At 34.3% G+C, this 24,249-nt stretch overlaps 2 protein-coding genes across 2 annotated transcripts; one reads left to right on the plus strand and one right to left on the minus strand.

The window, feature by feature from the left end:
* Positions 1-15,165: 15,165 nt before the first annotated feature.
* LOC111038862 (GRIP and coiled-coil domain-containing protein 2-like) lies at positions 15,166-18,685 on the plus strand. The gene is made up of 2 exons (XM_022322124.1): positions 15,166-15,576; positions 17,730-18,685. The coding sequence occupies exons 1-2, from the start codon at positions 15,166-15,168 to the stop codon at positions 18,681-18,683; spliced, it is 1,365 nt and encodes a 454-aa protein (XP_022177816.1). The 3' UTR covers positions 18,684-18,685.
* Positions 18,686-22,354: 3,669 nt separating this feature from the next.
* Positions 22,355-23,314, minus strand: LOC111038865 (myb-like protein I). Its single transcript, XM_022322126.1, has one exon. It carries the CDS (start codon positions 23,195-23,197, stop codon positions 22,355-22,357), a length of 843 nt encoding a protein of 280 aa, XP_022177818.1. The 5' UTR covers positions 23,198-23,314.
* Positions 23,315-24,249: the final 935 nt, after the last annotated feature.

Below are 24,249 nucleotides of genomic sequence, written 5' to 3' on the forward strand. Positions count from 1 at the left end.
CACTGACGTATAAACATTGGTATAATACGACATAAAGGTCGACGATGATAATAGTATACAATATATCCAATGGATTAAATACGTTTACACGGAATCTGTAGGTACCTACACATAATATAATATGTATATCGTTTGATTTATGGTTACATTAATTTAGTGACCGGACCTTGTTGGGGTAATCTGAGAACTGTGGCGATGAGGGTCTCTCGACGATCCCCAGACGAGTAGCCAATACTACGATGAAAAAAAAAAAAATAATATTTCAAAATGTCTTATGGGAGAATGGGATAATCGAATGGACCACTGGGAACCGGTTGTAATATTACCAGTAGGGTTTTGCGTGTGAATATATTTTGTCATTGTTTTTAAAACTGCTGCAAGGGGATGATATAATCTCATCGGCAACGATGACTACGGCGATGACTATATAGCCACACCGTAACACTTTATAATGTTATATATTATATTGTACGAAATAATATACGAACCGGTGTTGTACCGAGACTCTGTTATTATTATTATTATTATTATTATTATTATTATTATTATTATTACTATTACCCCTTCGCAGACACTGACGAACGAAAGCGGCGAGTGTTCAGTAATCAATTTAATCGAACAACTCGAGGGAAAACCATTGAAATGGTAAAACGCGAAATCGGATTTCACAAAGGACGGCCAAAAGAAAATATTGTATACGAAAACACTTTTTTTTTCTTCTTCGTCTGATGTAAAGACGAATCACAATGTAATTTTTCGCAGCACTGAATATTTTTGCAAACACAATAAGCGTTCGACCGCGAGAACGAAGGAATAATAAAAAAATAAATAAAAAAATAAACCCGACGACGGAGGCATTGAGATAAAAAAAGGACGCCGCAGACGTCTTTCAGTTATTTTCTAATCAAGTGCTCTTTTATATTCGCACCCAAATATTATTGTACATAGTGTGCGACTACGACACATATATGCATATGTACAACAACAATAATATATAAATATGGACTCGATCGAGGGCATCGATTATACGACTTACACATGCGTATATTATATAATATTATTATGACGTGTCGTCGAAACCTGAGGGAAAATATTCGTTTATAGTATTAAGTATAATATATAATATTATAATGTCGTCGTGAGTAATTTATTACATTAGCTTGAATACTGCAGCACAGTACTTTTATAATAATGTTTTAATAATATTATTTACGTACCATACGACTTTATTAAACTTACATTATGATATCCAAACTTTACACGTTTTGTAAGAAATTATAACAACGATCATAATTATAATAATAATATTGTGATTTAACTATTAAAGGGCACTCGGTGAAGACTATATAAAAGTTATAGGTACATGACTCGAAAGCTGCGTTCGAGTACGTCAAAGCGGCTCTGTTTATTCTAAGGGCGTATGGTATTGTAAATACATGATTCGATTTGTCATTTCGAATTTAATTTCGTGGTAGGAGCAAAATAAATAGTTGTCGAATTTTTTCAAGCAGTATAATATAATATTAGTACGTTCACAATGAAATCGCGTGTGTTTTTTTTTTTGATCATCGAATAATACATAGTTTTTACAATGTGCCGGTCTTAAAGAGTATTTTTTTGTTTTGTATATTTAAGAAAAATATGTTCGAACAATGTAATATTATATTTAAGTGGTTCTCGTATAATATCTTGAATCTCAACTAATGGACGGATCCTTAAGGCATTATCCGGTGCACAAAACGTTCATTGTACCACCGCAGTCTACAATTATGACGTAATCGTAGACAAATCGTGGCTTTGTTTGGACGTCTGCGGTCTGAATGCGATTCGCTGTAGCCGAAACCAGATGGCTAAATACAATAATAATTCGCATTTTGTCTGTACGCGGATATTAGAGAGGTTGGGTTGTAGTCATTAGAGCTAGAAAAAAATGGACGGCCATAGCTGTTTATGAGAGCAACTATAATAATATATATTTTATGTACACATTTTTCGTTTTGTGATATTGTAAATAGGATACGTCAAAAAGAGAAATCGATTTTGAAATCCTATATCATAATGTGGTGTGGAAAGAAAAATAATAATAATTGTCGGTTTTGTCGTAGACGCCATAACGTGAAATGGGTATTATTTCGGCGAGCAATAACAATAATAATTAATAATAATAATAAATGCAAGGGCGTTACCGCGAACAATTACATTGCTGGCGCACGAGTACAATGCGGATAACGCCACTGATGGCAGTGACGGATTTGCGGTGAATAAAAAAAATCAAAATGCAAATTTATAATTATTACGCGTCTCGTGTTCCGCGGTGACCTTATTAGCGTAATATATTTATATAATATAATGGACTGCGAAGTGTATAGCTATTCGTAAGACTGCTAAAACACACTCAATAGGTATGTCGGTGCCTACGTGCCTACGGTACCTGTTTTATTTGTTTATGAATAAAATATCATACAATTATTTTGATATTTTTAATTCATAATTAATATTATTATTTAGCATTCCTCGACAAGCCTATCAACAATATCTTAAATCGAATTAATGCAATAAGCGCCAGTCCAATCAAGAAGAATTTATTGTTGGCAATGTTTCTGATTTAACGTCATAAGAGGTAACATACATTTTTGTCGCCGACCTAGGCCTGGACGCGGCTCTATTGAGCAGGTGGTATCTTACCAGTGCAGCATTTGGACATTTCCCCTCCTCCCCTCTCATTTGTTTTTTTTTAAACAAAAAGTAAATATTCAAAGTCCAATAAATTTCACATTTTTTCAATTGAACGTTTTTAGAATAGGTACTCACGATATTTAAAATGTTTTGTATTTTTATAAATAATCATCCTGTCTGCATCGATTGTTGAATCGTGAAAGTAAATCGTAAACAATAATTCCTGTTTTCTGAAATGTGTATAATATAAATTATGCCTACCACAGTTCAAAGTGAATTCATTATTTAAATTTAATATAACATGATGAATAGTATCATTTGTATATTTATTAACTTAAAACAATTTCAATTTCAAAAGTTGTAACAATAACTACAAAAATAGTTTTGAAAAAAAATTCATTCTCTACAAAACACAGACAAGAAGCAAGCAAATTCAAATATTTTTTTCAAAATTGAAATTGGACTTCTGTGAGTGTATTTTTTCCTAACGTATACAGGGGGGTTTTGTGGGTTCACCCCTCCCCCCCCCCGAAAATGATTAGTTATGTTATTTATTTTTATCAATCATCGATAACTACAATAACTGGTCGGTGGCAATTAGTTTTTACTCCAAATGATTTAAAAATCTATGTACTAGTTTCATAAAATTAATATGTAAAATATATAATAATATAATAAGCATTAACATTAAATTTTATAAATTTAAAATATTTACATTTATCATTTATACCTATATTTATACCATGTAATAGTATGCTTAAATAATAAATTTGAAAACAATTATTCCATACCTTTCGCAAGGTGAATTATTTAAATTTAGACACACTCAAAACAATCAAACAAATTTAAACATTTTAAATTCAATTACAAACGAATTATAGAACAATAATTTCTATCATTTTTTATTTTTAAACTAAAAACAATATTTTACTTATTTTTGCAGACGTTGACAAAATAATTTGATATTTATTGCATATAAATGTGAATTTAATTGATAATATTATCTTGTTTTAAAACGACCTAGTTATAAAACACAATTTAGTGGTGTAGAAAATTTCAATAATAAATGTACATTTTGCCGACTACTAGAACTTTCGATCATTCGTTTTTCGGTGAATTAATATAAATAATATTAATAATAATAATATGTCATGCGAAGTGGATTTTTTTATTCATAATCTTGGCGATCAAATTCACTTAAAAAATGATTTATTTTTCTTCAAATACATAATTCATAAATTAATAATTGTTAAATAAACGATTAAATATTATTGTACACGTTTTTTTTGTTTATATTTGTTGCATATATTTTTACAGTTTTTACTGAATTTTCTTATAGCATATTATTGAGATACTTTTCAGTGCCAAAAATCAGTACTAAAGTGGTTACAAGTATGAACACGGTCGGTCTGAATATGATTTTTTAACTCAGCTGCATGGTATAAGCTGTATTATAGGATATGGTATGACAACTAAAATGACAGTTAACCACATGGTTTAACCAATCACAACTCTAGAATATTTTTCAAGAAATCACGTTTAACGGCGGTTAGAATGTGAATGCGTCTTATAATGGAGTACGTTTGCCGTCAATCGATGGTATGATTTAAATTGTATACGTATTATACCGTGTAATTGAACATTGGAAAATCGTTGAAAACACACAGCCTGTTTGTATTACAAGCCATTCCAAATCTCGAAGAGTAAACTTCTTTTAGTTCGTGCAAAATTAATTCACGATGTACAATATATAGCTTTATTGTACTGTATGGCAGAAATTAATGTAATAATGTTTTTTTGTCGGATATCCACGATATAGGTTTGATATTATTTCCCCCGACGTTGTACGAATTATTTAAATATTTTTGTCGCACGTGGAGCGTCAAAAAATGTCGGTTAACATTATGAGTTTTGTTTAGCGTCCCCCAAAAATAAAACATATAATAAACGACAGCGTGGATGAGACTTCGGGGGTGAGAGCGAGAGAGAAAATCAAAATCAAACACACTACATTAAACACGCCATTCGTGCGTAAACCTCCGCTGTGGTCGTGTCGCTGCAGACGAGCCGTTGTTAATGTATATTGTTTATACGTGCTCGTTGATTTGTAGATGATATTATTATATTGTGCACATTATAATATAATATAATATCATAAACGAGCCTCCAGCCAAAACAGTAGGGGGGCAAATTTTGCTCGAAATAGCTGCACCGATATTGTTTACCAATCTGTAAATAAATAAAATATTATACAACTGTATCTATGATCGCACACGCAGGGGTGCGCCTCTATTTTAATTATTTTAAACCGTTTTACCACTTGTTAAAACAAACAAAAATAGTATACGCTGTGTTTTCAGAAATTGTTTACTTCTCCCCCCCGCCCCCCGGCATATATTTCTGTGGGCCCCTTTCACTGTACCTATCTATACCTACTCTATACCAGGGATGGCAAATCCATGGCACGCGAAAAGATTTTGTGGGCACGCGAAAACTAACCTTTTTATACTAATACATTAATTATACAATAAAATTAAAGTATAACAAAATATAATATTTTTAATATTTTTTCCATGTTACGCTCTAAAAAAAAAAAAAGGTTATTACTAATTTCGAGGACCCAGTGTTCAAACGGCTTGCCATCTCTGTTCTATACTCTATAAACTATAGTCAATACATATTTACAAATTATTGTAATTTGGCATCTATACTTTGAATTTGGGGCATTCTTGAAATCATTCATATAAATGTACACACAAAATTAAAAAAATACTACTTACTTACTAGAATGGCATTTGCCATTGAATAATTAATATAAATTAAAACAATACAAGTGTTGTATTAAGTGTTTGATGAGTACAGGTATAAGTTAAAAATATATAATAATATATTATGTATGTAATAAAAAATATTAGCACATATTAACTATGTTAAGTATAAACAATCATTTGTAATAGGTAAAATAGTATCATTTTAAGCATAGTTAGTAAGTATAATATTACTAAGTTAAACTTAATATCAATATTACCGATAGTGCTTCTATATTTAAAGAATATGTGAAAACAAAAATGGGGTCAGGGTGTGGTGATCGTGTGGACTCGATTGGCACTGGACGTCTAAAATAATAAAATGCTAATATTAATATTCGTTCGTTTATATTTTGTGTGCGTCTGTGAACGGCGTCTACGACGATACTATATAGGTACCTATTATAACTAAGCAAGTGTATACTAAATTATGGAAATTTACATTATATTTTGTTTCAACAAGACATATTATTTAACCTCTCAGGTAACGGGTCATGCTTCAGTAATGTTGGAAACGTATTTTGTGTTAGTTATGAAGTAAGTACAGTATTTCGAAGCAGCTTGGTAGGTGACTCTGCACATAGGCGGACATCGAGAGGGAGTTTAGGAAGTGTTTTGGGGTCTTAGGGGGTTTAGCACTACTAGAAATTTCAATGTCCTCCCAAAAATCAAAACTATTCGAAGGATTGTTGTTATCGGATTATTCTAGTCTCCCTACAAATTAAACCAAACGTCCGCCTGTGTATGTACGGTGAGAGGAGCGCGGAGCCCCCTCTAGTCGGTGAGCTGTATAGATAACACATCATATACTATCTTTTCACGTACATGGTTGTGCGCTGTGAAGTATTCCAGCATCGTGCATAAGGCTAACCTACCATTATACTCTCGTAAAGTACGAAGTTTCGAACAATTTAGTTTTCCGCACAAACCACCTATATAATATTATTTGCTCGTCACCCCGGGGTACGTCTTAATGTATACATAATATATACGTAGCGTATACCTGTGTATTTTTCACACACACGAAACTATTACCACGATATTATATAGACACAGTCATCGTCGAGTGGTTACTGCATAGTGGTTTGATGTGCGGGGTGTGGGAGTGTAGCTCTTTGTGCGCGACGGTGAGGGCATCGGATTTGAATAGAGTAGCCGAATCACGAACAACCGGTGTCCGCCGCCGCCGTCTCAGTGGCAGGCGATTCGACCCGCGGCGAGACCTGTGCTTTAACGCGCGTGCACACACACGCGCACACACGCGCACACAAACACGCACACGCGCGTGCGCGAGAAATCTTAAACGGCGTGTGAACGTCCCAGGTGCAGCAGTAGTGTTTCTGTTGGCCGCCGACAATGGGCATTATGATTTTCCCTTTTCGTAACGCTCGCACACACACACACACACACACACACACACACACACACACACACAAAATATAATATACTGTATTCATATCGTATGCCGTTCGATTATTATATTATTATTATTATTATTATTATTATAATACGTATGTATAGGTATAGAGGTAGGTGTATTAAAACACTTCCAACGCGGCTGTGCACACGCGCGTCCGTTGCGGAAACGCACCGCACGGTGACTGGACGATAATATCGACTGTTGTTATTACTATTATTATTAGGCGTTATTATTATAATAATCATTATTGTATTATTCGGAGACGTCCGACGCGGACCCGGCGGTTGCGGGGAAATAAATAATAAATAATAATAGTAAAAAAAGAAAAAAAAAACCTTCGTTATTAATGGCACCGTGGCGGTGGCTTAATGATAATAATGCGCGCGTTTCTTACACGTATAGACACACTCTTTCGTGTGCTCCGTCCCACCCGGCACCCTATATGCAGTAGGCACATCGAGTTCGGTTTATTTTTCCTCCCGTGTGACGTACCTACCTATTTATAGGTGTATGTAAAGCGAGCGACCAATACTCGTGAACGTCACGAGTACGCGTTTTAAAATTGTATAGGAGACGGCTAACATTTTAATATAAGAACAATTTGTACATCTATAATCTTCATAATTTTTAGTCATGCGCAGCAAGAAACCAAACGGTAATCCCGATTAGCACTTGACGCGCATACAGAAAGTTCATTGTCGTGTTCATTGCAGTCATGTTACTTGTAGAATTTTTGATGCCGAACAACAACAGCGCCAGGGTATAAAATTTGGTTCCTGTATTGCGTGCGCTTGTATGAGCTGTTTCGTTACATTGTCTTACTTTCTCCATTGCACTATTATACTTCTAGACTAAAGAAAACCGCTGTAAAAATGGAAATTCTCCGGAGAAAAACTTTGGGGTTAACCAAAAATAACTTCCACAGTGACTAGTTGTACGGTGAAAACTGCTATCTTCCAGAGAAACACTTCTGAAAATTATAAATCGACTAGAGAAAACATACTAGAAGCGACGTCCCTCGTCGATAAATATGGGCTGTATTTCAGACAGTTTTTAAAAAACTATAAGTTTATTTTTGTTAATGTTTGCTTGTATTTAACTTTATAGAAGTTGAAAAACAAAAGCATCGTATTTTAAAACATATTATCAAAAAATGCATCACTTATGGATATTTTAATTATTTTAATTATTCATGTAATTGATATGGTATTTAATAATTCTACTTTTTCTTTAGGATTTATATTCAGTACCTATATATATTATTATAGTGTCTATACTCTGTGTACCTTGTATTTTTTCTACGGTCGGCTCTGTAAAGCTATTTAAACTGTAAGACCAACTCAAATAACTGTCATTCATAATTGTCAATGGCTATAATAATAGTGACTGGCCAATGTATACGATTTCAGCGTGTGTCCCAATATTTTGGGAAATTATGATATTCCCTGTCCAATTCCGTAATCTTCCCCACTTAAGTCTTTGATCGTAATGCTAACTATGCTAATTATAACTACTAAATTATTGCTCCAAAAAAAATTTGAAAATTCCAATCTGTGTTGGATGGGGGCTTGGAAGTGGAGACCCTTCGTCATAACATGTAACTTTACATATTGAAATTATTATTTACCATTTAATATAATTTGACTAATCGTATTTAATATTATGGTTAGCAATGTTAGCATATTATACAATTATAGAGGTGCATAGTGATAACGTAAACTATGGTTTTCGAAAAACAATCTGGCGCTGTGATTGGCTGAATTTTACAGTTAGTAAGCGATATACCACAATGTTACCATAGTAATGGTACATATGCCACATATACCGAAAAGTAGAATCCAATTCTACTCAACGCAAGTGTTGAACCTGCAGTTACCACTTACTATTTAGTCCATCAATACAAACGATTGAACTAATTAATCTTGCAAACTACAATAAATTTTAAAATGATTTTTTTTTAGAAAATCAAGGCAAAGTCACCTAACAGAAGTTGCAATTTACTCGTATTTTAACGTGTAGTTTAGCAAACTTTTGGACCCTATGACTCAGTCGTTCCCAACTCAACTCAAGGAACTTGTTCAAATTTTTTATCACCACGGATCATTATTTATTGTCACCCCTCCCCACCTCGTATTTCCTAAATGTTGAATAATTACTACTTCAGGACTTTAGAAATAAAATGTGCAATACTTGCAGTAAATAATGTGGAAAAATATTTTAAGTCATTACTTATTAGGTATTACTAATAAGTTAGTTATTGACAGCATTCTTATTTAATGACAAACTGTAGGTAGAATACATTTAAATGTTGGTATTCTTCTATTGAGCATTCTGTTTTCATGAACTTCCCGCAATGTGTACATTGTAAGACTTGTTAATATAATATCACCGTCGGTATTTGGCTGACGATTGTTATTGAATATATGGGTGAGGATTCCTCGATATTATGTGGGTTGCATAATAGTATAATACAGATAATTTAAATGGTAAAATGGAATATAAAAATTAACTCCCGACAAACTAGGGATCTTTTAAGCTGCTGCTATGTATAGACGTTATTGTTCACTGATGAAAAAAATATTTTCATTGTGTTCGTTTAATTGTTTCCGTGTTCAAGTATTAAAAAAAAGTCCACGCATGCGTCCACAAATCCGTCTGTGGTCAACATATTTTTGCGCCCCAAATGTAATGTTTTGACATGGTAATTTTTCTCTTATTGAACGAACAAAAGCACTAAAGGAGGGGTCAATTTACTTTCACCCTAACGGCGATTCCGTATCAAACACCACGGGCATGGAACCATAGAATATTCACAGTAACACCAGTATTATTATGAATGTGTTTATAAATAATAAGTGGTCTCAGCCGTTCGAATGTAAGTGACATTCCAAACGAGTTCACAACGGAAAAGTTAAAAACATAATCCACTGCGATTCTTTACGATCTACGTGTTAAATAAAAAAAATAACCACACACGGAAACAAAATTTACTTTACATGTCTGTGAACTATGTATATTGTATATCAGTACAAAAAACATCAAATGTATGACGTCTATATATAATAAATTGCATTGAATTTATTACCAACGACCTAATATCAGTTAGGTATCTGCAGTATTATATTTTCCTAATTCTGGACTAACTATAAATTAATCAAAAACGTACAACGTATAATATAATTTTCTGTCGATATGTGAACGCATACTGAACGATTTCGAAACTGGGTAAACAGTATCACTATGTAGGGGCGCGTATATTTAAGGGAGGGGCAAAGGAACCCCGCCCCTTCAATTTTCTATATTCGTGTGTTATTGTTTAAACAATAAATGGTAATGTAGCATTTATTTAATTTTTGGCTTTTGCTCATTAATTTTCTGTCGGAAATATTTATTTTATTGTAAGCTTATTTTTTTTTTTAAGTAGGTAGGTATGATTACTAGTTGATCGTAAGTCACAACTAATGTATTATATTTTGTTGCCACCACCCCCTTCTCCCGTCGAATATATTTTCTAAACATTCGCCTCCGACACAGCTGTTATACATCGTTAATCCGTGGACTGCGGTATAAATAACACGGTTGTACTACTATATAGTATATTATGGCGGTGGTTGTAATAGACAATATACCACGTCGTGTGGTGAGAATATCTTCATAACAATATTATAATATCTTGCGTAGGTACATAAGCCCATGTTTTTAATATGTAGACACGCCGGTGACTGAAAATCAAGCTTTTAAATCGGAACACAAAGAACAGACGCCGTCCGTGTAAATGTTTTAATATATTTTGGTTCGTTTGTGCCCGAACAATCGTTTGTTATTATTGCTATTGACACGCATGTGTACGACAAACTGACAAAGAATATCGTTATACATTGACTGCAGCAGATGAGCCTAAGACCTTCGTGTTTATTAGTCGTTGTACTCGAGTAAACGTTAAAAATTCAATGAAATATTATTGGAAACGTAAAACCCTGATGTCGAATGATAAATACAATGGAAACTCTAAGTACTGGACACCTTCGGTCGCTGAATGTTTTCTGTTATTCGGGGATGTCCGCTATTCAGAAGGTTAAGATAGTAGAAAGTTTGTAGTTGGTTCCCGTGAAAACGTCCGCTATTGGGAGGTATCCGTGAGGGGAGGTTTTACTGTAGATATATTACATTATAGTATATTCCCTTCATACTTACTCTGCCGTTAAACGATTATAAGATGTGGTAAATGGAAAAAAAAAATTAAAATAATGTACAGCGTTAATTTATTAAATTAGTTTTAGTTGTTTTTCATTAGCAAAAATACTGTATAAATAGCGATTTATCCAGAAAATCCATATTTAATAAAAAAAACTTTTACAAAAGTAAACCTGTTGGCTGTTTTGTGCCGTAACTTCAGTATGGTAAAATATATTTCTGTTCTAATCGTAATAACTTACTAACTTTATGAAAACATTGTTCAATTATTCTAAATCGAATGATATTACTTATAATTCTTTAGTTAAAAAAAGTATTTGTAAAATAATGTATTTTACATTCTAAATGATTATTGTATTTATGTTGATATTGGGATTATCAAAAACTACAAAAAGCAAAAATGCTTTGTACTCAAAATTTCACAAACCACGTGTATAACTATCTACCAACTTCTTATTTTGAAAGCTTGATTTATTGATTGTTGAAGTACCTATGTAATCACTGCAAAATAAAATGTTTTCATTAGAGCATGAAAGTTATAGGGATAGATTTTTTAAATCTATAAACGTGAGATCTTGAAGTATAAACTAAGTCTAGTTAAATTATTGCTATAATATTCGTATGACCAATGATTAATCATAGTTATTTTTATTTTTGTTTTTTTTAATAATATAATATTATGTGCGTCAAAGGTATACAATAATTTTTATCGAAAAAGTATCTTTTTGTATTTGAAAGCAAAAATGATTTTGTGATCAATTTATCGCGCTTACTATAAGTCCTAAGAAGTTAGTTGTATAGTTATTTTAAAAATACCGCGTAGTAAGGTTTCTCCGCATGAACTCATTATTTGTCTGTAAATGGAGTTTTTTCTTGCATTATGTTAACGTTTTATTTTTTCGAAAAACAACCCCTTAAAGCAATACACGTGTGTAAAGCTTTTGATGAATAGGTGTTTTGAGCTTTTTTACCAGGTCGCAAACCCGTAAAAGAACACAAGTCATTGTAAAACCAATATAATAATAATAATAAATTAATAAATGTGTAACTCTCTCGCTCAGCTCTGCGTCTAAAATCAAACAATATCAATCCCTATACGTACGTTTGTTATAGGTTGTATATATAATATGTATACGTACCTCTATATATGCGAGTTTTTGTACCTACGGTTGTGTGTAATAATAACAGCGTAAAAACATGTCGCAGATCGATTTTTTTATTTAGCGTGTGTAAATGTGCAGGCTATTATACAAATACGTTTTCGAGACGGTCGTAGAATGACATACGCTCGATAAAATAAGCCACGATAGGTTCGCACGCCTGAATTAACTCGAACCCCTTAACATCCCCCAAACATCCCCTTCACAATGGCAAATTCAATGCCCATACAACCCGAATAATTGACGTGACGTGCTCGGATCGACCATTGCCCGAATAAAATTGTATCGGTCGTCGACGGTCGATCAATCGAGTCTGAAAATTAACACGACGACACGCATCGTACATACATCCATTGTTTATTGCGTGTTTTTCGAGAATCGTGGTTGGAATATAATGTAAAAAATATCTCAAGTTACCCGCGGTGTAGACTGTTCGATTACGGCGTTGGTCAAGTTATACAATATATAATATGAGTATAATTGAAATGATTTTACTTGTCGATAAAAATGATTGTGGGTGTTTAGAGAAGATTACATTTCAATTAAGTACAGTACAAGTATAAGTATGCGTTGTCCAAAATATATTCGAAACGTTAAAAGTCTATAGGGACGAGTTAAAATTTAAAGTTAGTATACGTTCATTAAATCACAATCCATGTAGCCTAGATCAGTGGTTTTCAAACTTTTATTATACACGGGACCCCGCACACTTCAAAAAATTTTCACGACACACTGACCATTTTTTTTTTTTTTGTAGATGAACAATTCAATGCAATCGATAATTTATGGAAAAACCGAAGCACACTTAGTGGATACTCGGGGCACACCAGTGTGCCCCGGCACCCAGTTTGAAAACCATGGTCTAGATGGTAACGCGTTGTGCTTTAGGAATAACTAATCAAAAATAATTTCCAATACATTATCGTTGCTTAGAAAATTCTTAACGAAATTACCTAACGAGCTTAAGACGTATAAGCCCTTCGCTCGACGTCAAACAAATCCGTGCCCTTATGGTGATATAATAATGAAAAGCACACGGTCGGACGACGATATATTAGGGTATAGTGTTATAATATTATTGTGCAGTGTGCGATAACCATATATATACCTACCTACTTATAGCGATGGTAGCGGCGGCGTCTTGGAAGAGCTGTGTCCGCGCCGTGGCAACAAAGGCTCTCGCGACAATGGCGGCCGGCGATTGTACGCCGTTGTCGTGCGGAAGAAAAGGTGCTGGACGACCACAGATGGTATTATTTTTATTACTATTATTATTATTATTATTATTATTATTATTATCATCATCTGTACAATTGACACATGGGGGGATGCGGGGAGTGCCACCGACGCCGCAGGTACAACACGTCCCTTTCACACGGTCAACAATGGACGGGTGTTCGGGGTAAGATAGACAAAAAAATAAAAAATTGAGCTAGAGAGAGAGAGAGAGGGTAGAATAAAGGGTTTGCCGCGTGTTATCCGGTGGAAGACCGAATCGCCGGCGGAGAAGACGATAATATTATAATATAAAATAATAATATACGCGATGTTTACCGGATCGTCGGCGGCGGTGGCGGCGGCGACCACGTCGAGGTCGTCGCGCGAGTAACCCGGGCGCGATTACCATGACAAAGGGAATCCGAACAAAGACCGGTAGGTGACTGGGAATCGCGCCGTGGAACATAATGGGGGGGGGGAAAAAAGGGATATTGCGACCTGTATGCGTGTGCGTGCGCGCGAGAGAAAGAGACTTAACGCGGGGACGACGAAACTATTATGCTATTATTGTTATATTATTATTTTTTCCCCGCATGTCATACAGACTTTGAGAAAAGGATCGGCCGCCGCGGACCCTTATTGTAACAGATTCCACTGGTGCCCATATAATGTATAATATTGGAGGTATACAGGCATATACCGCGTATACCGTGCATGCGGACGGTGTTTTGGAATTAATCCACACGCGAGAGAAACCATGCGTCGCCGCACACGCACACGCCGTTTTTCCTTCGGCAAGAAGTCTTATGCGACCGATCGTCCTATATTATAATAGACACACACACACACACACACACACACACACACACACACACATACACAGGTATAATGTATAGTACGTCATATTATGGTAGTGTATATTATGTGCGTCGACAAAGTGCGCCGCATTTAATTGTGTGTTTGTTCGCGTTTACATACGACTTTTTGAGAATCACTAAACATGCACGAAAATATTGTGAATTTTATTTACAATGAATAACAATAATATCTCATATAGTTGTCATCTAAATGATGACCGAAGACATAAAAACCTGCTGCAAAATATGTCAATAAAAACTAACAATAAATGTTCCAATTTATTATTGTAATATCAATGTATACTTCAAACTGTTTGCTTGAATATTATTATAGGTATCAAACAATATATTTTAACAATCACTTGTTTCGTTTATTTTTCGTAGCGCAGTTTGACGATAGTCCTAGAAAAATATGTATACTAAAGCAATGAGAATTAGTTATTTTTTCACAGACTAAAATTAATAGCTGTATAACTATTTCTTCGTAATATCTGGACCAGTATAGGTAAAATTATATATGTAATATATAAAATATAATTAAAAATGCAATTGTAATATTATTACTTAATAATATGTGAAATATAGTATTGAAATAAATGGTATTATTATTTTTACATGTTGTTTATATTTTATATATCATAATAGCTATGCTGGCTGGTAAACTGTGCAATTGTTATAAACAACATAAAAAAATTAGTTTTATAAACACAACTTACAGTAAACGAAAATAAAATTTTTTTAAATTTCTATCAAATTAATTTAATGTAAGTATAAATGTGTTTAAATAACCTTTTGAGGAAAATAAAATTATGTTTAATATTTTTACCTTTTAGATGTCACGAGATCAAACAACACAAGATTTGAAAGACAAATTGGCTTGTCAAAATAGTCAAATATGCGTACTTAAGGAGAATTTGCTCACATATGACAAAGATATTTCGAAGAGAGACGATTTAAAATGCAGACTGCACAATTTACAACAGTGGATAGAAGACGTTGATTGTAAAGTGAAACAATCGAACAATGATGTGTTCAATATCATCAAAAAACAGAAACAAAAGATAAAAGAAGCTGAAGTGCAAGAATGCATGTTGCGATCCGAAAACACTAGACTGCATAACGCAAATGACTGTATCGCTGAGAAGCTAAACACACTAATCCGGAAAGAACAAGCACTAACCGCCGAAATTGAGAAATTGGAATCGTGTAAAGTCAATATCCAAAAAGAACTGTGCACTGTTCAAGTAAGTTTAATTAAGATAATTATTAGCTCCCTCCGTTGGAGCACACACAGAGGTGACAGGGGGCGCTGAGCACGCCCGAGTCCTTAATTAGCACCCCCTCCCCCCGCCGATTATTTTGAGTTAAAAATATTGTTTCAAAAGTAATTGTACGTTTATAAGAATGAGTTTATAACAATTTGTATATTGGTAATGCACTATAATGCCGCGGACATACATTTTCTGTTTAAATATATCTAGCATAATAATTAAATTGAACAAAACAAATAAAAGGCAAAAATGTTGAAATCAGTGAAAATGTGGATGACCCTGTTTGCATCCCTTCCTCATCGATGATTGCAACAGTCGTTGAAATAATTTCGGTTCTAATATATCGGTCAAAAAAATATTCTATATTGAAAATCAGATTCACTACTTCGATTTTTTTTTACGTACCTAGTACCTAATTTATAAATTTTATTTGAAATGCCACGTTTGAGACTGAATTATGCACCTACGGATCTTTCATCAATAGGTGCAGAAGATTCTATTTAGGTAATATTACAAATACAAATGTCCCGACTTATTATTGTTGGTTTTAAATATTATAATAATTTGGCGAATGCAAATAATAGTGATATTATACACGGACGCGTGTATCGACAAGTAACGAGTTTTGTCAAATTATCCATTTATAACAACAACATTAATGTATCGTAGTTTTACTTAAAAATATAGTATACATATTAGTAGATACGCATGGTTCGGTTAACCCAAATCCAGTTTGCGTGTTGACAAATTCGGATTTCATAAGACGAGCATAGCAAAACAACATGGTATTTAAAACTATAAATCTGTTTATTAAACTATTTTAAATTAATTAAATTAATATATTATTAATGTATATTAATACTGCAAATAACGATGAGAATATAAAGGTATGAAATATGCATTAAACATATTACATTGATTGAAATTTGATGTCGATTGTTCGAAGAATAAACTAGGTCAATAATAATATTATTAGTGTGGAGTGAAAGCAAGCTAAGTTTGAATTGTATTACATTGGTAGGCGGATAAAAAGTCCACGAAAAAAGCCCAGAAAAAAAATTAAATATTAATGTGAACACATGTACCTATACTTTACTCTTAATTAGTAATTAAGAATTCATAAATTATTATAGCCAATATAGACAATTTTATATGCAGATACTCAATTAATAAGATGCATTTTGTTTTACCCATTTATTCAATGAAAAAAGTCAAATATAAATAATTTTAAGTCTGAATATGGTTTATACTTCATTATTAATTATATATAAAAAAACTAATTGTAATAGTAAAAATAAATTAAATATAAATATGAACTCATCTATATATAATACACAGTGTTACAAGTTATAAGTCAAAAAACATCAGGGGTATACTTATAACATCTTAGGTAAATACATACTACATCTATACAAAAATTACAAATGCCTAATAATTTATGACATTACTTTCATTATAATATATTATATTTTGTGATAGGTACACTCCACACGGTAATTACTAATTACTTATTAGGAGTGGTGTATGCATGTGTTCACATTTATATATAATTTTTTTTTTAAGCTTTTTTCCGTTGGATATTTTTTAGTGGCTTTTTTTCATATAAAGGGACTTTATTTTTGGAACACAATAAGAATTTACCTAATATACGTAGTAGCATATGTTTGTGACTAGCAGAGCAGTATATAATTAAAACTAATGTAACAACGACATTATTCGACAGAGACTTGGCCTTTGCTTGAAAATAAAAATGTATACTTCTCCTAAATATCTTACATCTTTTATATCTGCAATAGGGAAATGTAATGGGTGTAACGTTAGGCACAGTATTTGAAAAATTCAAACACCCTTTGAATCCATTCTAAATGCTTGCCCGAACGTACTCCATTTTCTTTATGACATCATAGAACGTGTGACCTAGGGCTTCAAAATCACATATAACTCAATGCTAATTTATTGCATATTACTCAATATTTTCAATATAAATCTATTTCACCACCACGAATTCATATCCCACTATTTGGACGTCGTCAGAATAAAATAATGACCTAACCCGACCCAACGGTCGTATAATGAATAATAAAGTGCAATAATATGACACCACTTTTCCACTCGTTTCGTTTCAGGCTCGTGTGGAAGAATTGAAGTGTCAAGTCAACAGCCTGAAGCAAACGCTCAAGACGAAGGAAGAAGACTGCGAAAACGTAAGGAAATCGCTGACGGCGAGCGAGGCCGAGTGCAAACGTTTGTGTGCTGCTTGCTGTGCTGCCAAGTGTGCGCTGGAACGGTCGATGGCCGACGCGGCGGACGTCAAGTGTCGGTCGAAGAAGACTGAAGAATGTCTGAAGCGGGAGCGGTGTGCGCTGGCGGAAAAGCTGGAGAACAAGGAACGAGATCTGCGAGTCGCCAAAGCCGAGCTGGATACGGCCGTCCGGACATCGGCCGAGCTTAGGTCAAACGCGAACAAGCTGGAGGCTGCGATAGTCGAGCTGCGGGAGACGATGGCCCGGGAGAAGTGCGAGGGGGAGGCGGCAGTGCGCGCCCTGAAGGAGGAAAACTGCGCCGAGTCGGAAAAATTGTGCCGGGCCAAAGAAGAGCTGACCGAAGCGCGACGCAACAACGGGTTGGCGGCCTCCAAAAACGAGTCGCTTAAGTGCCAGGTGCGGACCAACGAGTGCCAAGTGAACGAACTGCGGCACTCAGCCGAGTCGAACAACCGGGCCAAGGACGAGAAGGTCGAACGCCTGGAGCGGGAACGCTGCACGCTAGCCGATGACCTGCGGTGCAAGAAGAAGAAGATCGCCGACTTGGAGCGACAGTTGTGCCGCATGCGCGACGAGGCCCGCCCGTGTGGTGCTGTCAGCAGCGGCTGTGGGGGTATGATGGGTGGTTGTGGGGGTGCGTGCCCGAGCATCCCCGACTGCTGTCCTTCCGAAGACGCAGTCAATCGGCAGGACATGCTCTGCTGCGACTCCAACGATTCGTCCTTCATTGACGTGCTGAAGAGACTGTACAGTGACCTGAACAGCATCAAGGTCAAATCCTGCAAACTGGACACGTCCAACCCCATGTACCACTGATCGACGACGACGAGAATGACCGTAAATCGAACGTGTTAATTTTGCTCTTGAGCGAGGAAAAAATATATTAAAACAAATTTCACAGTGTATTATTTTCTTTGATTGTTATTTATTTATTTACCACCAAGGGCTGGAATCCTATTTACATTATAGGTGTGTGCAATTTTTACTCAATAATATTTATGATAATAATAATTATTATTATTATAAACCCACTGTCACAAATATTATTATTATTATTCATTATTCATTTGAATGATACAAAATATACAACATATTACATAGCAAGACTGTGTATAAACAAATGTAAATAGTTAAAGTTAAATTAATTTAAATTTTTTTTAATTTAATTTTCATTGGCTTCATTTTAGTTGATATAGGTACAGACTTAATAAATAATTAGTTACTTTTAATCAAATCCAATTTCGTTAATTTATAAGTAACTAAATAATAAGTGTAATAAATTATTTTTGAAGATGCATATTGCATAAACATTTACTTTTATTATTTAAAACTATATAATTGACTATTTGTATATTAAAAAATAAATAACTTCGGTTGATAAGCTAATATTGTGTGTTTCCATGTAACTTTTAACTTAACTAAGTTAAAAAAAACTAGGATAACTATAAAAATTTAAAACCTTTTCAAATGTTTTATATCAACTTAACTAATTCAATTAAAACCTATCATTAATTTGCCCAGGCTTGTAGTAATATATAGTGTACATCTGTACAATATGTGTAATGGACCACACTGCAGAGCAACTGGTTAAGAGGAATATTTCGACCAGTATGTAGTGTGAAGTGAATTAAACGACCATAATCATAACTAAAAGAGAATGGAAAAAAAAACAAAAACAAAAATATAGGTTTAAAAATTTAAAATTAAGATCCACATGACCACATTACCGTATTAACTATCTTAGTGACTTGTTAGTTATAAACAATTAGGTTGCATGAGGTCATGAGGGACAGAAATAGGAGCAGTGATTTGAGTTGAACGTCTAGGTACCTTCAAGCAAAGTAGCAAGACAATATTCAGTAACAATTATATGTCGATAATTCAATAATCGATCACAGCATAATATAACATTTATACATATTGTTCTTGTTCTTTTGAATTACTGTTAGGTAATGATATTTTTCAATTTTTTTCAATTTTTCTATAAATTGTTTAATTATTTTGATTTAATAACTTGTTTTACAATTTACGTGATAACTCATTGTATAATATTCTATCAATAATTTTATGCGATGGCTTCAGAATGGTTAAAAATCCACGGACTCATAGTCATGCATCTTCCTCGCAGATAGTGTGAAACTGTGAAATATTCAAATATTGGAAGTTTGAGTGCCTAAATAAGTAGTTACCGGTAACAATGCAAGTAGGTATATGTTAATGGATATAAAACTGGTTTAACGACATCAAATAAACGTGCCACTTATATTATGTTAATTATGATAAATTGATAACAAAGAGCAATTTCGTAAAAAAATGAGTTCTATAACTATCATATCATCAATTTCATAATGAATACCCTGTAACCTAATTAGTTATTACAGTTTAATTTTCTGTAGTAACAGATTCATTCCATTTTTATCAACACAGCTAGTATACAGCCTTACTAGACCACACCAACAAGGATCGAGACTTTAGATATTATGAATAAATTATAATAAATTTAAATACCATGTAACCCCGCCGGATATCCTGTTTTTCCTTTCTTTATTATTATTTTTAGTAACCTAGTCCGTTCAATTTCTTCTCACAAATATGGCCCCTCTGCAGATGAGTTTGTACTTAGTTGTTATTATAAAAAAAAACAAATATTAATCTCTGTACTATATTCGATACGGTCATGTTTGTATCATAGTTTGAAATACCGTGTGTCGTGGTGTGTCTGGTTCCTGTTGTGCCTTCGCTCAGTTTTCTGAAACCTTTAAAAGAACTAGTTTAATTGTCTTTTTTAGACTAACTCAAATTATATTGTTTTGAGCCTCTCCCCTACCAAATGTATTTAAACATTAAATTTCTTATAATATCTTATCTTTATTTTCTATTTTATGAAATTATAAAGTATGTTTCCACGTCACGCCATCCCCTTCAAGGACTTGGTGGATGAACGTCCAAATGAATGTGGTGCTCCGCCAACGTGACTCCGTGGTTTTATGTACAGCTATATTCTTATAATATAAACAAAACAAAAAAATTAATTAAATATTTATATTCCATAAAATATCTATTAGATAAATCTGGGTTATTCTGATTCCAGACATTTCGATGCTCCCATTCCAACGCACTAGTTTGATTCTATATTAACAAAAAATGATGGTAGCAAGGGAATAAATTATAGTATACATTAATTTATGTGTAGAGCAGAGGTTCCCAAACTTCTTATTGTGCGACCCATTTTGAATTTTTTTTTAAATATAGCGACCCACAATATCAATGAATGACCTTTTTTTTTTTTACCATACAACAGAAAATTAAACTATTTTATTACATTTTATGTAATTACGAAAAAAATGTATAATAAGTATAATATATAGTATTTGACACGGCCGCTGGTAAACTCGTAATTGTCATACTCACAGATAAGGATTGACGATAAAACTGAATTTGAACTTTGAACATCAACGAAAAGTAATAGATGATTATATTTTTGTATTATTTAAAAAAATAGTGCGACCCACCAAAAGTATAATCGCGACCCACTTTTGGGTCGCGACCCACAGTTTGGGAACCTCTGGTGTAGAGGAAAAACGTTTACTACTTTAAATTTTCTGTTTAACACATACCATTCGATTATGTCTATTATGTACCTGCAATTTCAAAAATATTTTTAATTTTGATTTAATTGTGTTTCTCTTGGATTCTTATAAAACATTACTATTATGTTATCAAACATTTGATACACAAATAAACACAGCACCTAGCCATCATAAAGTCACCATATTTTGGTCAAAACATAGGTATTTACAGTAATAATTTTTGTTAACAAAACATATACACATAACATTATTAGTCAGGTCCGACGGGAGCATATATAATCCCATCAAAATATCCCACTATTTTAACCATTTACCCACCCGCTTACAGCGTGCAGCGCTAATATGCAGCTGAACATTTAAATATTTCTTTAAACATTTCACAGTATTAGTTATTACGACAGATAAACCATTTGTATTTTATTTTATATTTTATTGATAATTTACCTATTTTGTTAACAAAATAACACCCACGAATGATAACTGTGGACTAGTAGACTACAGTTAGAACTTCAAAGTATGAAGCGACACGTTACGCTATTATAGGTTGCGTAACTCGATCTAATCGGCGTGTTTATGACGTATATGATCTCAACCTAACTTTTTGGCGAGGTGACATTTGTTATAGATGCTATAGGTATATTATAAAAGACGTTTTGGACAACATATAACGATATGAAACACTATATATTTCTTAATGTACGTACATGTTTTTCTCGCGTCGCTGTTACATCTCTGCATTTCACCGACAACTTAACATGTACACAGTCGTAATATAATATTAATAGTAAAAATAATAATTATAATATTGTAGTGGCACAAATGCAACGAAAAAAAAAGACAAAAATGTGGTGTGTAACCGCGAAACTGCAAGTGCACCGAGAAGCCTGCAGTACGCCGCTACGAAGTCTGGTTGCTATCGTCATAATCGTCGGCAACGGTGGTGGCGGCGGCGGCGGCGGTGAACGCTTCCGGCCGTTGCTCGTGGCTTTTTGCCGAATTGAACATGACGTGATCGTCGACCATGTTCACTTCCCACACTTTGCCAGACTGCTCCACGTCCTCGTCCTGCCTGTTGTCGTCCACGTCCTCCTCGACCACGCCGACGCTGGTCACTTGCGCAACAGTCGGGTCGTTGCTATACCGGTCTTCCGGTCCGGTAGTGACGATGCCCGACTCCTTGCGCTCGATGTAACGAACCGGATGCGGCGACACCTTCGGGAACGAATGCCTCCGCCGCTTCTGTGGCTTCTGCTGCTCCTTCTGCTGCTGCTGCCTGTGCTCCTGCTGCCTGTGCTCCTGCTGCTTGTGCAGATGCTCGTGCTGCTGATCCTTCTGCTGCTGCTTGTGATGCTGCTTTTGCTGCTGCTGCTGCTGCTTTCGCTGCTGCTGCTGCTGCTTTTTCTGCTGGAGCTGCTGCTTTTGCTGTTGCTGCTCTTGCTTCTGCTGCTGATGCTCTTGTTTCTGCTGCTGTTTCTTCTTCTGCTGCTCCGACTTCCGGTGCGTGGTGGTCCCAGACGCGGTGGTATCAGACACAATGGCACACATCGTCTGTTCACTGATCTGCCGATGCACCGCGGATGCGATGTCCAAACACATTCGCTGCACGAGCGCGTCATCTACCGGATATCTGGTCACTGTTTTGTCATCGCCGACGATTCGCTTGTCGTAGTTCTCGGTCACGTGGTTATTTTTGCCGCTGTAGTCAGTCGCCTCGTGCAAGTACACGTCAATGAACGTCATTCTCGTCGGACTTCCCTGGTCGGCCGCGATGGCCGGATTGGTGCTGACTACCTGTTTGATCGGCAAGATTTGTGCTGGTTTCTCGATCTTCTTGTTGCTTACAAACACTTTCAGGTAATTTATCGGACCCTTGCTCCTACGTAACACGTATTCTAGGAGTAAGTATGTCCGTATATAGGAGTAGGTATGACTGTATATAGGATTAAGTATGTCTAGGCTTGCTGCAGGACTCATTTAAGGTAATGTTGGCAATTTTAAAGGATATATTCATATAAGTATTGGAAGAACATACAGGTATTATAGAAAACCACAGTTATTATTATAGTTAACAGTAGATTTAGGTTAACTCAAAATAGGAATACATTTTAATAATTATGTTTGTGTTTCGCATAAAAATCTTAGTGAAAATATTTATATAATATTATATCTGATTTATTATAATCATTGTAAAATTTTAATTATTTATGTTCATTAAGTATTTAAACATTTAGGTAAGCTTAAAGTAACGGCATGTTCAATTTTTAAAAATTTTTATGTGCAGTTTTTGATATTTTTAAGTACGATACATACTGTTATCAATTTTACTAGTTTTTTACTACTACAAAATCCGTGCCGTAAACTGTACACATAATCTTAAAATCAATACATTTATTGCTCCGCTCGAAATCTAAACTTATTAGATTGTTTTATTAAATGCAACCAAAATGCCATGCATGTATACAACAAAATATTATCAATTAAAGAAAAATTAATTTAAATAGTACACAAAAGTTTCTAGTTTATGGGTGTTGTAAGTGGTGGGTTATTTTCACATTTCGAGAAGTCCAATATTTTAATTTTGAAAAAATATTTGAATTTGTTTCTTTTCTGTGTTTTGCCAAAAATGCATTCAACATTTTTCTTTTTTTTTCTTACATTACAGTAAAATTCAATTTGCAAAAACATGAAAATTTATTTGGTGCTAATGTGCTATACTAAATACTAATTAAACAACACAACAAATCGAAAATCCATTTCCTGCAAAACCTATAGTGAAGAGAATAAGAAATTCA

This window comes from Myzus persicae, unplaced genomic scaffold (assembly GCF_001856785.1).
Source record: "Myzus persicae strain clone G006 unplaced genomic scaffold, MPER_G0061.0, whole genome shotgun sequence".
NCBI lineage: Eukaryota > Metazoa > Arthropoda > Insecta > Hemiptera > Aphididae > Myzus > Myzus persicae.